Below are 13,287 nucleotides of genomic sequence, written 5' to 3' on the forward strand. Positions count from 1 at the left end.
ACATGCGTACATAAACACATACATAAACACATCTAGATGCATGTGTATAGTGTATACAGTTGCATATATGAGCTTGTTTTCCCCATAGAGTGCGTTTAATTCATAGACATATTTATGTATATATATTTAATGGTAAATACGACCACGTTGCGCTCATTAAATATTACGAAATATGTCGCATATTGACTTATGAAATCTGTGTCAACCAACCCACTGAATTATATAACATAAATATTAGTATTTGTCAATGAGGAGTGCAGTAGACTCCTTATAAGCGAATTATAATAAGCAATCAAATAATGCTCTGCTATTAAATATTAGGAAAAAATTGAATAAAAATAGTATTTAAAGTAAAATTCAGTTTCAATAATAATTAGAAACGAAAGTTCGGTTCAATGACAAAACAAGTAAGGAATGGCTAAGTTCGGGTGAAACCGAACATTTTATACTTTTGTAACTTGCAAGAATCAAACCCAGTGAAATATCTTAAAGTGCAAACGGTCAATCAGAGTATCGGAATCCAAGCAATTATATATATGTATATATATTGTGACAAAAAAGTACCCGAAAATTGTAAATAAAAAATGTTATTATTCATCAATATTTATTTTGTCGACTTAAAAGTCATCCCGCATATTCTTACGCAAACGCCTCAATACGGCTAAATAGAACTAATTGTTGATCGTCCGTCCCTCCTGAACAAATTCAAGATGCACCAAACCACGAATATCGACTTTGGGTTTTTTCTTCATTTTAATGACTGTTGACTTCTTTGCATGTCAAACTCATAAGCCTCTGTCTCATCGGCACTTATAACGCTCTCTATGAATGTGGGATCGGAATTCACACGATCAAGCATGTCCAAAGAAATCTGTTTATGATACTCTTTTCGAAAAAAATTCAGTTTTATTGGGACGAGCCGAGCAAGACCGCGTTTCATACTCAAATTCATTCGAACGGACGAGCGAGAGATGTGGAGCTCTCTTGCCATCTCTCTAACATTTGACTGACGATTTTCAACCACCATATTCTTCACTCTTTTAATATTTTCATCAGTTGAAGAGGTCGAAGGCCGTCCAGAACGAGGCATGTTTTCAATGATCTCTTGGCAACTATTATACTCTGATGTCATAATGAAGAAGCGGTCCAAGAGACATGTCTCTCATATTTACGATCGATTTTAACATTAGAATCTTGATCATAAATAAAATTTGGATGAAAATAGCGGTGATGCTAATAATTCTACATAATGAATAAATGTTAGATACACATTGGAAGTAGTGCAAAGGTCAAGATATAAAACAACGTGCACTGTAAGGGATCAATAACAAAATAAAAATTAAAACTAGAATCGAAATCAGTACAATTACATAGATAGAGAGCATAGTAATAGCTATCAAGATGAAGTTATAAAAAAACATATCAATAAAAATATGAAAGTGCGATGAAGACCGTCTTGATTAAAAAAAAGTCTGTAAGAAGGAAATCGTTAAATTCGGCTGCATAGAAGCTATAATAACCTCCACAAGTGCACTTTTATAGCATAAAAGGATATAAGAAGAACTTTATATTAATCGGTCAGTTGGTAAGGCAGCAATATGATCTTAGAGACCTGAGCAACCTCTTCAGAGAGTGTATCGTTGCTTTAGACAATAAGCTATACCAAATTTTGCAAAGATATCTTGTCAAACGAAAAAGTTTTCCATACACTGACTTGATGCCGCTCAGTGATTCAGTTCAGTTTGCATGGCAGCAGTGGTCCTATATTGACGATTCCAACAAATGAAAAACTTCTTAATAAGAAAAAAGGACTTTGCTAAATTTCAGTTCGATATCTTAAAAACAAAGCGACCCTTTTCAGGATATATTCAAGTAGTACGATTCCATACATAACAAATTAAGACTCAAAGCAATAATATGCTCGGTATGAGTCAGTAAGAACATAAATTTCAAGATCAAAATAAAAATAAAAGTAAGTAATTGAATGAAGACATATGTTCATTTATACCCGAGTGTATGAAAACAGTTTAAATCAGTGCGGAGATTATACATCTCTCAAGATGAATATTGAGAATTTTAAAATGCCAACATCAAAATCCATTTCGAGATCAAATGAGGATCAATTCAAAGATCAGGTTTAAGTTTAAAGTTAGGATAAGTTAGGAGCAGGATATCCAAATTTTTGAGCGAATTCGAAAATGAAAACAAGCACATCTAAAACATATGTATTTAAGTAGCTCTAGAAGCAGTTCTGAGTGTTTAAGGCGCATTGAAATCTATAAAACCCGTGTCGCAGTAAATAGTATTAATTTTAAAGTAAGTTCCATGCTAAGGATTCTAACCTTGTAACCAAAATTCTATCATCAATAATACATTTTCTCAAATTCTCAAAAAATTTTTTTTTTTGGTATTAAAATCAATTAATACATGATCGCTTGAGTGTAGCCGTTCGACATCTTTTCGATCGCTCGATGCTTTAATCAACTCAAAAATACTAAAAAGCTCTAAATTCAAACATCCATCCGTCTATAAATTGCAACTCAATATTGCTCACAAGCATTGGTATCTTCAGTTTTTTTTCACTGTTCGGTATCCCACGCATGAATATACATTGGGAGGCTTCAAGCAAAGGCACCGATACGCCAATTCAAATTAAGCAGATTTAATTGAGAATGCGTGCATCTACGCACAAAGTGTTTCGAAATTCAAATTCAAATTCAAAACTCTGCCTAAGGAAAAAATAGAAAAAAACAGCCACAAAAGCAAAACAAAGAAGGCAAAGCGTAAGCAGAGGAATCGGAATCATGTAATTAATTTGAAGTGGATGCCAATGCTCCGCCAGCGCACCCATCAAAGGCTGTGGGTGTGTTTGTGTGTGCGCGGGCCAGTCGCTGTGGCATCTGTGGCGTGCGCCAGACGCCTCAAGTACCCACTGGCGCTGCCTGCTGCATGCAACAGTGTTGCAAGCAAGTGGGCGCGCAGTAGCCAACAGACTGACGCGCTCTGTACACGCCTCTCCAGACTCCCAGTCTACGCGTTGATGCAAAACTTTTATTATCACAAACTTTTTCACCCGCTCATTTCCATTTTAATTGATTCAGTTCAAACGGAGAACAGCAACAAAAAGTGAAATAAGAGCGCAAAGCAAAAGAAAAATACACGAAATCAAAGCAAATGCAATTATAGTCACACTCAAGCGATTGATAAAGACCGCGTAGAGGGGAGAGCACGACAACATAAAAAACGAGTGAGTGCCGGCAGCTACAGTATGACAGAAGGACTGTATCCAGAGGTATAAAACTGCCGTTGCGCGCCATCGACACTTAAGCATCAAAAGTAATTCCTCCGATAATCGCGCTGCTGGAACGTCACATGCCAAAATCGCTTTGTTGTAACGACTGGCACTCACAACAATAGCGAGAAAAGCGTAAAGTTCATTGTGGTTGTTGTTGTCGTTGAAGAAAAACATATGCCCACGTCGGTCTACTTGCCGCTCGCGCTAAGTTTTATGGATTTTCAAGTGCAATTTGATAACAAAAATTTTAATTGATCATTATGCCTTGTACGACAACGCTTTCGGAAACAGACAAGTGTAATGCGGTCGCTGATGGGCGCAATGAACTCGTCTGTTGGCAGGAGACCACAAAATAAATAAACAAATGCCGACATTGTCTGCTCGAAATGTTTTCGTAAACAAATTGAGTTTTTTGTTTATTTTCGAAAATTTGTTCGTAAATAAATAAATAGTGTTAATAATTAGCTCAATGTCAGGCACTTTGCTTGCGATGCTTAAAATATATGAGTCAAATAAATTTAATGGTAATTGACTAGGTTAATATGCAAAAAAATAATAAAGATTAGAACAAATTTCATTCAGATGTTCTTAATGAGAAAATAAAAAGGTTGGAGGTTAGGTTTTCAGATTTTCGAAACAATTCTGTGAATCCGTAGGTATTCGACTATCGTAAAAAAATCGATTTATAAGCAATAAACATTTGGTTTTCGTAATGAGATTTTGCTGAAAAAAGTAATCAACTAAAATTGTGAACAATTTCTTAATTGAGTAAATTAGCTAATGTTGCGTTCAAACGCACAAAAAAAACTTTAAATTAAATAAAATAATTAGAAAATAACTAAAAGATGTCAACAGCGTTTCAGACAGTTTACAAATTTAGTGAAGTAGTTGATTCTCTAACCAAACACAATAGTGTAGACAAAATTAGCCAATTGCCAGAATTAATGAGCACTCTTTCAAATCCCTGCTATAAATGAGAATATTTAATTAAGTAAAGTCTTAAACACCTTTACTGATACAAATTTCGAGTAATTCGAGTAATATATAATTGACTCAATTAACGCAACAGCACAGCTAATTACTTAATTTAGGCTGTACAAACTAAGATGTAAGCCCAGAAATCATTAAGGAGACCTATTGGATGGTATCAGAAATCGAATAAAAGTGAGATAGTCAGCGCTCATGAAACTTCAACTATGAAGAAGAGTGATTTCTAAAAGCATTGTCAAACCAAAATTCTAAAAAAAAAGTAATGGACTAAATATGGAAACAAATCAGCATATAAAAGACCAAAGAAGAGTACATACAAAGTTCAGCTCTAAGTGGAAGAAGCGTTTATGTGTACAGCTATTATATTGATACCGATCGCATTGACTGTTAAAAGGAATTCAACATTGGCTTCTACAGCCAAAGAAAGGGTGGTCAATTTTGTACTCTATAAAAGAATAGCTGGATTAGTTTAGCTTAAATTCGATATACTCTTAAGAATTAGTTCTCTGGGACTATTTTCTCTGCATTAAATCTGAGATGCAATGCGCAGTAAAAAGAGATTGCGCATATAAAAATATCAGATTTTTCAATAGGAACGCTACAAAAGCAGACTTCGGGACAGCAAACAACGCCATATTTTCTGCCGCTCTTTTGACATTTCTCTTCAGTAAGGTTTGCCATTTCATCATGAAAGATATATAGTACGATCCAATAACGAGACGAAATTATTAAAATTTACTACCGAAATTCGGATTCAGTGGCCTCAACTTTATGCGCTCTAAACATCGTTTAACAGCAGCGTTAACTAAGTAAGAAAAGTGTTCTGAAAACAACGGAAATTTTAAAATTTGCCGGTTTGAAAAATGTCAAAAATTTCGTGAATTCTTCGTCAAAAACAATCATTTCACGATACCCCAACCTCCGCATTCACCAAACATACTTCCGTGTGACTTTTTCCTTTTAAAAAAAGTAAGAATTTTAAAAGGACATCGTTTTGCAAACATAGCAGGCATTAAAGTTCATCGCTATTTCAAGAATCGAGTCTGAGGAGGCTCTCGAGGATTGGAATAAGCTCTGGCATAAGTGCATAATATCGAATGGGGACTATTGTGAAGGCAAAAATGCAGACAAAGGGTTAGATATTTTCACAAAAATTTTAAAATCCGTTATTTTTTTAATGCACTTCGCAAATTTCTAAAACCTATTTAGAGATTTAAAAATAACAATAAAAAACAGCCTTTAATTCTGAAGTACTCTCTGAAATCTGATACCAGACAAACCGTCCGCTCAAGGAGGCCTTGAAATATTTACTACGCTTGTAGAAAATATAAAAAAATAGCAATTCGTGCTGACATTAAACAAAAAAGTTAAGCTTAACTATTATTATTAAATAACCAGGTCGCCTTTTCTCCTAACCTACGAGTCGCTGATATATCCTCATAAGGTTATGGTATCACTATTTACCCCATAAACAATTAACTTCCATAAAAATGCCTCTTTCCAACCAAAATTTAGGTTTTGAACTCTTAGAAGACCTATATTATGTTTAGAAGGGCATAAAAGCATCAAAAATAGTTATGGTTAATGGCACCGAGGAACACTATTGGGTCGAACATGTACGCAGGAATCTCTGGTTAGATGCCACTATGCTTTTTAAGAACGGCTACCAGATTTTTTACCCTATTTCATATCCCAATAAAGTATTAAGAAAATTTTAATAAAAAAGTAAATAGAGCAATTTGCAAACAAAATAATTTTATGCATACCGTGACACATGATTTAAGGGTAACCAATTTTTGTACCTTTTCATGCTGATAGTAAAGTATAGTTTTCATATGCAATATATGTATATATGTGTATGAAGGCAGCTGACTTATTTTGTAAAAAAATTAAAATGTGTTCGCTTACCTTAAACATGAGCGGATTGCGATCGATTTCAGCTTCGGCGCTCTCGCAAAGTGATTCGGACTCGGAGAGAAAGGCGAGGAACTTGGGGAAATTATAAGGAAAGTAAAAGTCAATATTTAAAATATAAAAGCAGAGGTGTTACAAGGCACATACTTGATCCATGGCGCGATCGAACGACTGAAGACTGTGCACAGCGGCGTGTAATTGCTTGCCACGATTGATGACGCCATTGTTTAGGTTAGAATATCTGAGTAAAGAAAGCGTTTGATAGAATATATGATATAAGAAAATGGTTAAGTTTCTTATCATATTATTGTATTAAGTATTATAATAGGCTATTTCGAATTGTGGTGCGATTGAGCAAAGTTTAATCTTTATAGGAACCCAGACTGTACGGAAGTACAACTTGTCCTTCAATCAGTTACATTTTTACAACTTTTTTTTTTTAAAGAACAAAATAATAAAGAAAAGAAAGCCATGCATACGTAAAGTTAGTTTATTTTGAAAACTGTCATATACTGAGAGACATTTGGCGCTATTGTTATCAGTGTTATCAAAGCCTACAGCAGAACTTAGTGTAGTTCAATGAGAAGCTCAAGTACTGTTTAGAAGTCTACCAATATAACAAAGACCATTGTTAATGATCCGCAGTACTGAAAGATTTTCGATAATAATGAGTATCCCACAAATACAATGCGCAGAAGACAGTGAAATGTTTTATAACTCTATTTCACCTTTGGCATAAAGACATATAGTACATATGGTATCTTCTATTCTGACGAACATGAATAATTGGCTTCCATGCATGACTTGAGTGTGAGTTAAAGAACTCGAATGTTTCCACATAACTTCACGCTTAATTATCTCTGAGCTAACATTTTTTTGTGAACCAAACTCACCTTTGATTAATAGCCTCCGTCATCTTTTTGATGCGCGTAGTGTCATCTGATGGATAAACAGCAATCAATTTTTGCGTCAAAGCGTTGAAGAGCTCAAATTGTTGCTTATTCTGATGCAACTCGGCGTGGAAGGACTTTATTTAAAAGTAAAGAAAGAAAAAATAAATATAAATAATTTTAAATAGCATAAACTCACTGCCCGGCACTCACCTTTTGCTCCTTTTGTTGCGCTTCCAAAACATCGGCGGTGGTCGCGACACTGCCCATACGTTCGGCGCGTGCCTCCATGCGTGCCAGCCACTTTTCCAGCTCCAAGCGCTTGGTTTCATAGCTGAAAGTTTTTGTATTAATTAAAATTAGTTCAAGCACATTTCAACGCCACACTCACCGCTGTGAATCGCCGAGCATGTTCTTCAGTTGGGCGGCGCGCTGCATAACACACTGCGACGTGTCATCCCAGTGTTCGCGTAAGCGTGTAACTATCGATTAGTAGCGTAAACAGAAGAAAAAATCGAAGTTTAGAAAAGCTTTTGATGAAAATTAAGTTGGTTAATTGAAATTATATGAAATATTACAAAATACAACACAGGTGAGTACATAAAAAATTAAATAAATATAGTATATGTAGTGTAGAGCTTTCACCACCTTTCGGTATTATAACTCATTTGAGTGTAAGTTACGTAGGTGAAACTTTAGTTTTAGGCAAATTAAGCTGCGCGTGTTTTCAAAGTTTTCTAAAGGAACAGGTGAAAGCTTTGTGTTATTGTTTCTATAATGTATTATTGCTTTCTGGTGTTTAGTGCTTTCACTATTTATTAGACTAATAAAATTATCTTTATATTATCAAGAACCTTAGCGCTTTCACTTACTTTATTATACTAGCGCATGAAGATTTTGTTATTAAATCCTTAAAGCTTTCACTCTATACGGTGCTTTTCACTAAAGTACTGCAGATATGCAACATTGATTATTTATTTTTAAGAACCTTGCCAAGTGTGCTTCCCAGGGTAAATTATTTCATCGAACAATCATGCAAATTTATTTAACAATAGTTGTTATAGACATTTTCTTGAAAGTTGTTAAGATAAATACATTTTTATGGCCAGGGCTTGGAAAGTAAGGGAACACCACGAGGTTCTTGCAATGAATGGGTTTTGTGTTTAGTGTACAAAGTCAGCAGAGTAGCGACTTTTAAATATTATTTCTTAATTATATTTAATTTGTTTAAATTTATTTATTAATTTTGGTTTGTGCTGTGTTAGCTATTTTAGTTATTGCATTTCCTTGGATTAGCTGGCTTGGTATTAATCAACGACATTTATTTTGCTTTGTTAAGTTTTGTTTTCCTTCAGAACTTGATTCGGTTAAATTGATTTTTTAATTTGATTGCCCATTTGCTTTACCTTTCAAACAACAACGCATATAATCCAAATCAGCTGCGCAATGAGGCGCAAGAGAAAATTGCTTTAGCTCTATGTAAAGGATAAAAAACAAAAGATTATTTTTGATTTTAAATCTAAAGAAAATGTTCAAGCGAACAGCGATAACCGCAAGCTTAATTCTTATGGTAATTAAGCCTGTTAAGAGCAAATTATCTTATTATCAATTAGAAAACTCTTGACTCAATAGCCAATTGACAATTAGTAAGGTGATTTTATTTAATTGCCAGTTCACCATTACTAACTGTTTTGAAATTTGTGTGCAAAAGCAAATTTGTGTGTTCAAGCAAAGTCACCAAATATATCTTCCTTTAGTTGGCCCTACATAAACCAATTAGAAAGGATTCAAAACTCGATTATGTTCGTTTCAACCACTTTATTAAAGCAACCAACTCATCAGAAACTCATTAATTTAGCAAATTAATTGACTGTATTAGATAATTAGTCTTACTTGATTCTTCGTTTAATTTTCTTAGCTAATTGAGCAGATTAACCCTTATGGTAGTAACCGGGTACCCGGGTACCCACCGCGGTGTATTTGTGTGAATTGCTTAAAAAAAATTCAATACTTCATTTTAAGCTCTCAAATCGTCGTTTTTTAACTTAAAAGAAAGCTATTTGTAAGTTCAATTAATTCATTTATTTCTTTTTTTTTTTAAATAAGCTTAAACATTAGCCATCGCCCTATTAGCAACCGGGTACCCGGGTACCCACAGTGAAAAGCATAGGAAATAAATTGTATATACATAATTTCTATTAATGCATGCAACTAAATTTAATTTAAAAAAAATAAAGAAATATTATACTTTTTTTGTAATTAATGACATTGAACACATTGTACAGGATTAACTGAGTGCTCGTCACAAACAGGTTGGTGACAATTGGCACAGGCCTTCCGCGTCTTTCGCCGTCTTCTTATTGGCAAAGCATTGCAGACATGACAAGATTCTGTTACTTTTTCCTTCCGGTTTTATCTTTTGGAGTCTCTGGACCAGGATTTATCACGACTGTTTCTGTCAGTGTATGGCCTAATACACTTTCAACGGCAATCTTTGTGGAGAAGTGGCGCATTACTTGTGGATTCGCCGTGCGATGTTCAATCATCGGCAATGCTAGTTCTTCACTTACATAGTTTACGCATAAATTGACGACGTTCTGTCGTTTTTTGACAATCATTTTATTATTTTTATAATAAATTATATATGCCACAAGTGAAGAAATATCTAGCATGTTGAAGAACATTGCCATTGGCCATGTCCAAGATCGACGTTGACTGGTGTATCTCCGCACCTTTGGTCCATTGTGTCAACTCCAACTTTATATTTATTATAAAAATTTATTATTTCTGGGTTTTGTTTAGCGTCATCACCAACTGATATATCTGAATGCATTGTCGATACCAGAATGACAGCTTTATTTATTTAGGAACGTAGGAACACATGATAACCTTTTCGTGAAATCCAAAAACTGTCTTATTCGCTCCCATAACACTAGGGATGTAAGGTTTATTCTTTTTTAGCGTGCCAACAATGGTAATATTCCACGACACCAAATGTTTAGCAACTGGTACAGTAGTAAAGAAGTTATCCATGCAGATGTTTTTATCACTACCTCAGTACGGAGCCGCCATTCGTTTCACCCTGATTTTTTTCTCGAGTATTATCTGTTTTACCAGTGTACATGATCCCTTGCAAAAGTTATGAATCACAAATCCACCAAACCTTTATACTATATTTAGCTGGTTTCGATGGAATATACTGAGTAAATCCAGTACAACCACGGTATGGATAAAGCTGTTCATCAATCGTTAAGTTAGCTGTTGGTTTGTACATCTGAGCTAAATTTGAATTTAACAGTGTCCACACATCACGAATTGGAGCTGCCTAATGTGCGATAGAAAACAAAGAAATAACCTTGAGTTTTTCTTTCTCTCTCGAACGGCATCTGCTCGGCTCCAAACAATAAAAGCCGACCGACTACCTGGGGTGTCTCAAATAGGTTTCAGATGTCATTAACGATTCTAAGTTGTTATTATTTTTTTTCTTCTTTAAATTGTCCCCGACTATTAATATTTGAAAAATTTTTTTTAATAAAACAAACAAAATTTTTAACACTCAGATCGTGGGTACCCCGGTACCTGGTTGCTAAAAGACGTCGGTAAAGTTGGTTACTAACATAGGGGTTAACACAATCTAAAATTATTCGAAAAATTCTAATTAAATAAGACACACAACTCGTCAAATTAAAGGACTTAAACGCCTAGGAACTCGGGTATAAAATAGTGATGAAGAAACTTGGCGTTCGGTGGATGACATTGTCAACGCACTCTTTCCAGCACACGAAAAAAGAAGCACAGAAGAGACTCTGAGATCTCTCCCGAAGAGCTGCAACTAGCCAATGGTAAGCTTAAGGCCAAGAAATACCGGAAGGAATCCCAGCAGAATTTTCGAAAATAATTGCTGCAGAGCGACCGGCAGTACTATTGAAGTCTGCCTCGAAGCCCGACTATTCTCTAAACCCTGGAAAAAGCAACAGCTGGTTGTAATCAGTAAGAGAAAAGGAGATTCCAACTTGCCATCGGCATACAATCTACTATGCATCTTTGACACAGCGAGAAAGCTTTTTGAACGGCTACTTGAACTCAGATTCGAAGCGGCTATCAACGAAGCTGGAGGACTCTCCCCTAGATAACATGGCCTTAGACCTGGCAGAACAACTCTAGCATATCCGAAACGCCTTCAACAGCACTAAATGATCGACACTCTCGAAAAAAGCTTTAAAATCCCCTACTACGAATATTCTTAGGACACAAAAAGCATTATTTACATATATCCAAGGCGTAAGAGTGTATCCCAGACTAACCTTCTGGGTACAAATCTAATACCTCGCAAGAAAGGCAGCGAAAGTCACTTCCCAACCTAGTAGACTAATGGCCAACATAGGGGGCCCCAGGCTATGCCCCAATTGACCTTCTGGCATACTAAAGGAAAAAGCTGTGAGAGCTAAGGGGAAATGTCCGAAAATATCAAGAGCGCAATTGTAAAAATAAAGAAGGATACAATAACAACATTATGACGAAGATGGGAGAACGAAAGTCGCGGCAGATGGACGATCAGACTAATAAAAGACCTAACCTTATGGACAAGTCTCCAGCCGTTTCCAGAATGGGAAAGGTCGAGGAGCCGTCATGCCTAAACAACGACGCCACAGAAGAAAACGGTGAATACACATTCTTTGAATGCACAAAAGCGCTCCGCTGTAGGAGACCTGTTTGATCGAATAACCGCGGACAGTTTAAACAGCGTCATGCTGGATAGCGAAGCAAAATGGAGAATTATCCAGAAATTTGCAGTAATTCTGCTAGGCAGCGTCCAGATCCCTCGCATGCTCGCAGAAGTAAATCTCTCAAAGAGAAAAATGGAACGCCACCCTGAAGTAATGCAGATGTGGTTGGAAATTTTACAATATTTTTATGCCAATTCATGTTCCTCGTAAAATCACCTTCTCGGATAAGGTCCATTTCTGAGTTAATTGCTTTATCAACAAACAAAATTGTCGTTTCTGGGGTGAGTCAAATACTCGTGGGGTTAAGGAAACCCAAAAATTGACCGATTGGTGCGGTTTGTATTGTGGCATCATCATCGGACCTCTTTTTTTTTTCAAAATGTTGTAGCAAATGCCGTTACCATCAATAAGCAGCATTATAACTGGCTTTTGCCGACTTTTTTCGCGGAATTTAATTAAATCGACGCGGACGATCTTTATTTTCAACAAAACGCTGAACCTCCTCATGTGGCATGTCTAGAATTGGACACATTGTTCCCATCACCAATTGGATATTAAACTCTAAAGAAATTACAAACTGATCCCGCGCTGGAAATATTTCCCCGAACTATTAGTAGTTTCTTCCTGAAAATAATTGCTGAGAACTAAAGCCTTCTAATGAGAACTAAGAAAAGTGTAGAATAAAGTTTAATTTCTAGGAACAGGAACTCAGATGAAGGGTTCTTTAAAACTTAGACATGAAACGTTAAATCAATAAAAATCCTTTTACCATCTATATCGATCAAAAGTATGTTAACGTTAAATCAATAAAACGAGCGCAGAACGGAACTAGATGCCTTCAGTACATATTGGTTTCAGTGTCATTATTATATGTATTTTCTACAGATTTTGAAGCCATTACAAAAATTTTGGCTATATTATTATGAGATGAAATACCAAGCCATCGATCTCCAAATTTCGGTTGTTTTTAGACCGGATGTATTGATATTGACGTAGAATTTTTTCTTTAGGCTCGTGAGTTTACATAGCCAGCAGGAGCTTCTTAGGAGAGAATAATATACATTTATATACTTATAACCGATATTGGCTACAATTTAGGAAGAATCTGAAAAATCAAAGGGATCAGACTAACGATTCAAATAATACGAAATAAAATGGATTACGTAAACTGAAGCGTTTAATAAACATATATAGCATATAAGTAATAAAAATAAGAAAAACAAAACACAAATTAATCTCTTTTGCTTTATTTTTATTTTAAAATTTATCTACGAAATAATCTCCTACCCGCAATCCCGCCACTGGCATTCTGCACGATCTGAGTCTCATCGTGAGACGACCGTCTCCGCATACGTATCTCCTCGCGAGTCAAGCCACCGGCTGCTTGAGCGGCGGCCGCTGCTGCAGCGGCAGCAGCTGCAGCCCGCGACTGCGCTTGATGTTGCAGCAAAGCAGCGGCCGCTGCCGAGCC

At 35.7% G+C, this 13,287-nt stretch overlaps 1 protein-coding gene across 4 annotated transcripts in view; it reads right to left on the bottom strand.

Moving 5' to 3' along the window:
• The window catches only part of LOC120766809 (dystrophin, isoforms A/C/F/G/H), a 776,746-nt gene that overhangs the window by 619,386 nt on the left and 144,073 nt on the right, over nt 1-13,287 (bottom strand). For all 4 annotated transcript variants that reach the window (XM_040092514.1, XM_040092517.1, XM_040092515.1 and 1 more), the window contains 5 exons: nt 7,481-7,571; nt 7,303-7,423; nt 7,093-7,226; nt 6,347-6,440; nt 6,194-6,274 (listed from right to left, as the gene is read on the bottom strand). In XM_040092514.1, the coding sequence (XP_039948448.1) occupies nt 6,194-6,274; nt 6,347-6,440; nt 7,093-7,226; nt 7,303-7,423; nt 7,481-7,571 (521 nt within the window). The remainder of the gene's footprint in view (nt 1-6,193; nt 6,275-6,346; nt 6,441-7,092; nt 7,227-7,302; nt 7,424-7,480; nt 7,572-13,287) is intronic.

The sequence above is a fragment of the Bactrocera tryoni genome, chromosome 1 (assembly GCF_016617805.1).
Source record: "Bactrocera tryoni isolate S06 chromosome 1, CSIRO_BtryS06_freeze2, whole genome shotgun sequence".
In the NCBI taxonomy this organism is placed as follows: Eukaryota; Metazoa; Arthropoda; class Insecta; order Diptera; family Tephritidae; genus Bactrocera; species Bactrocera tryoni.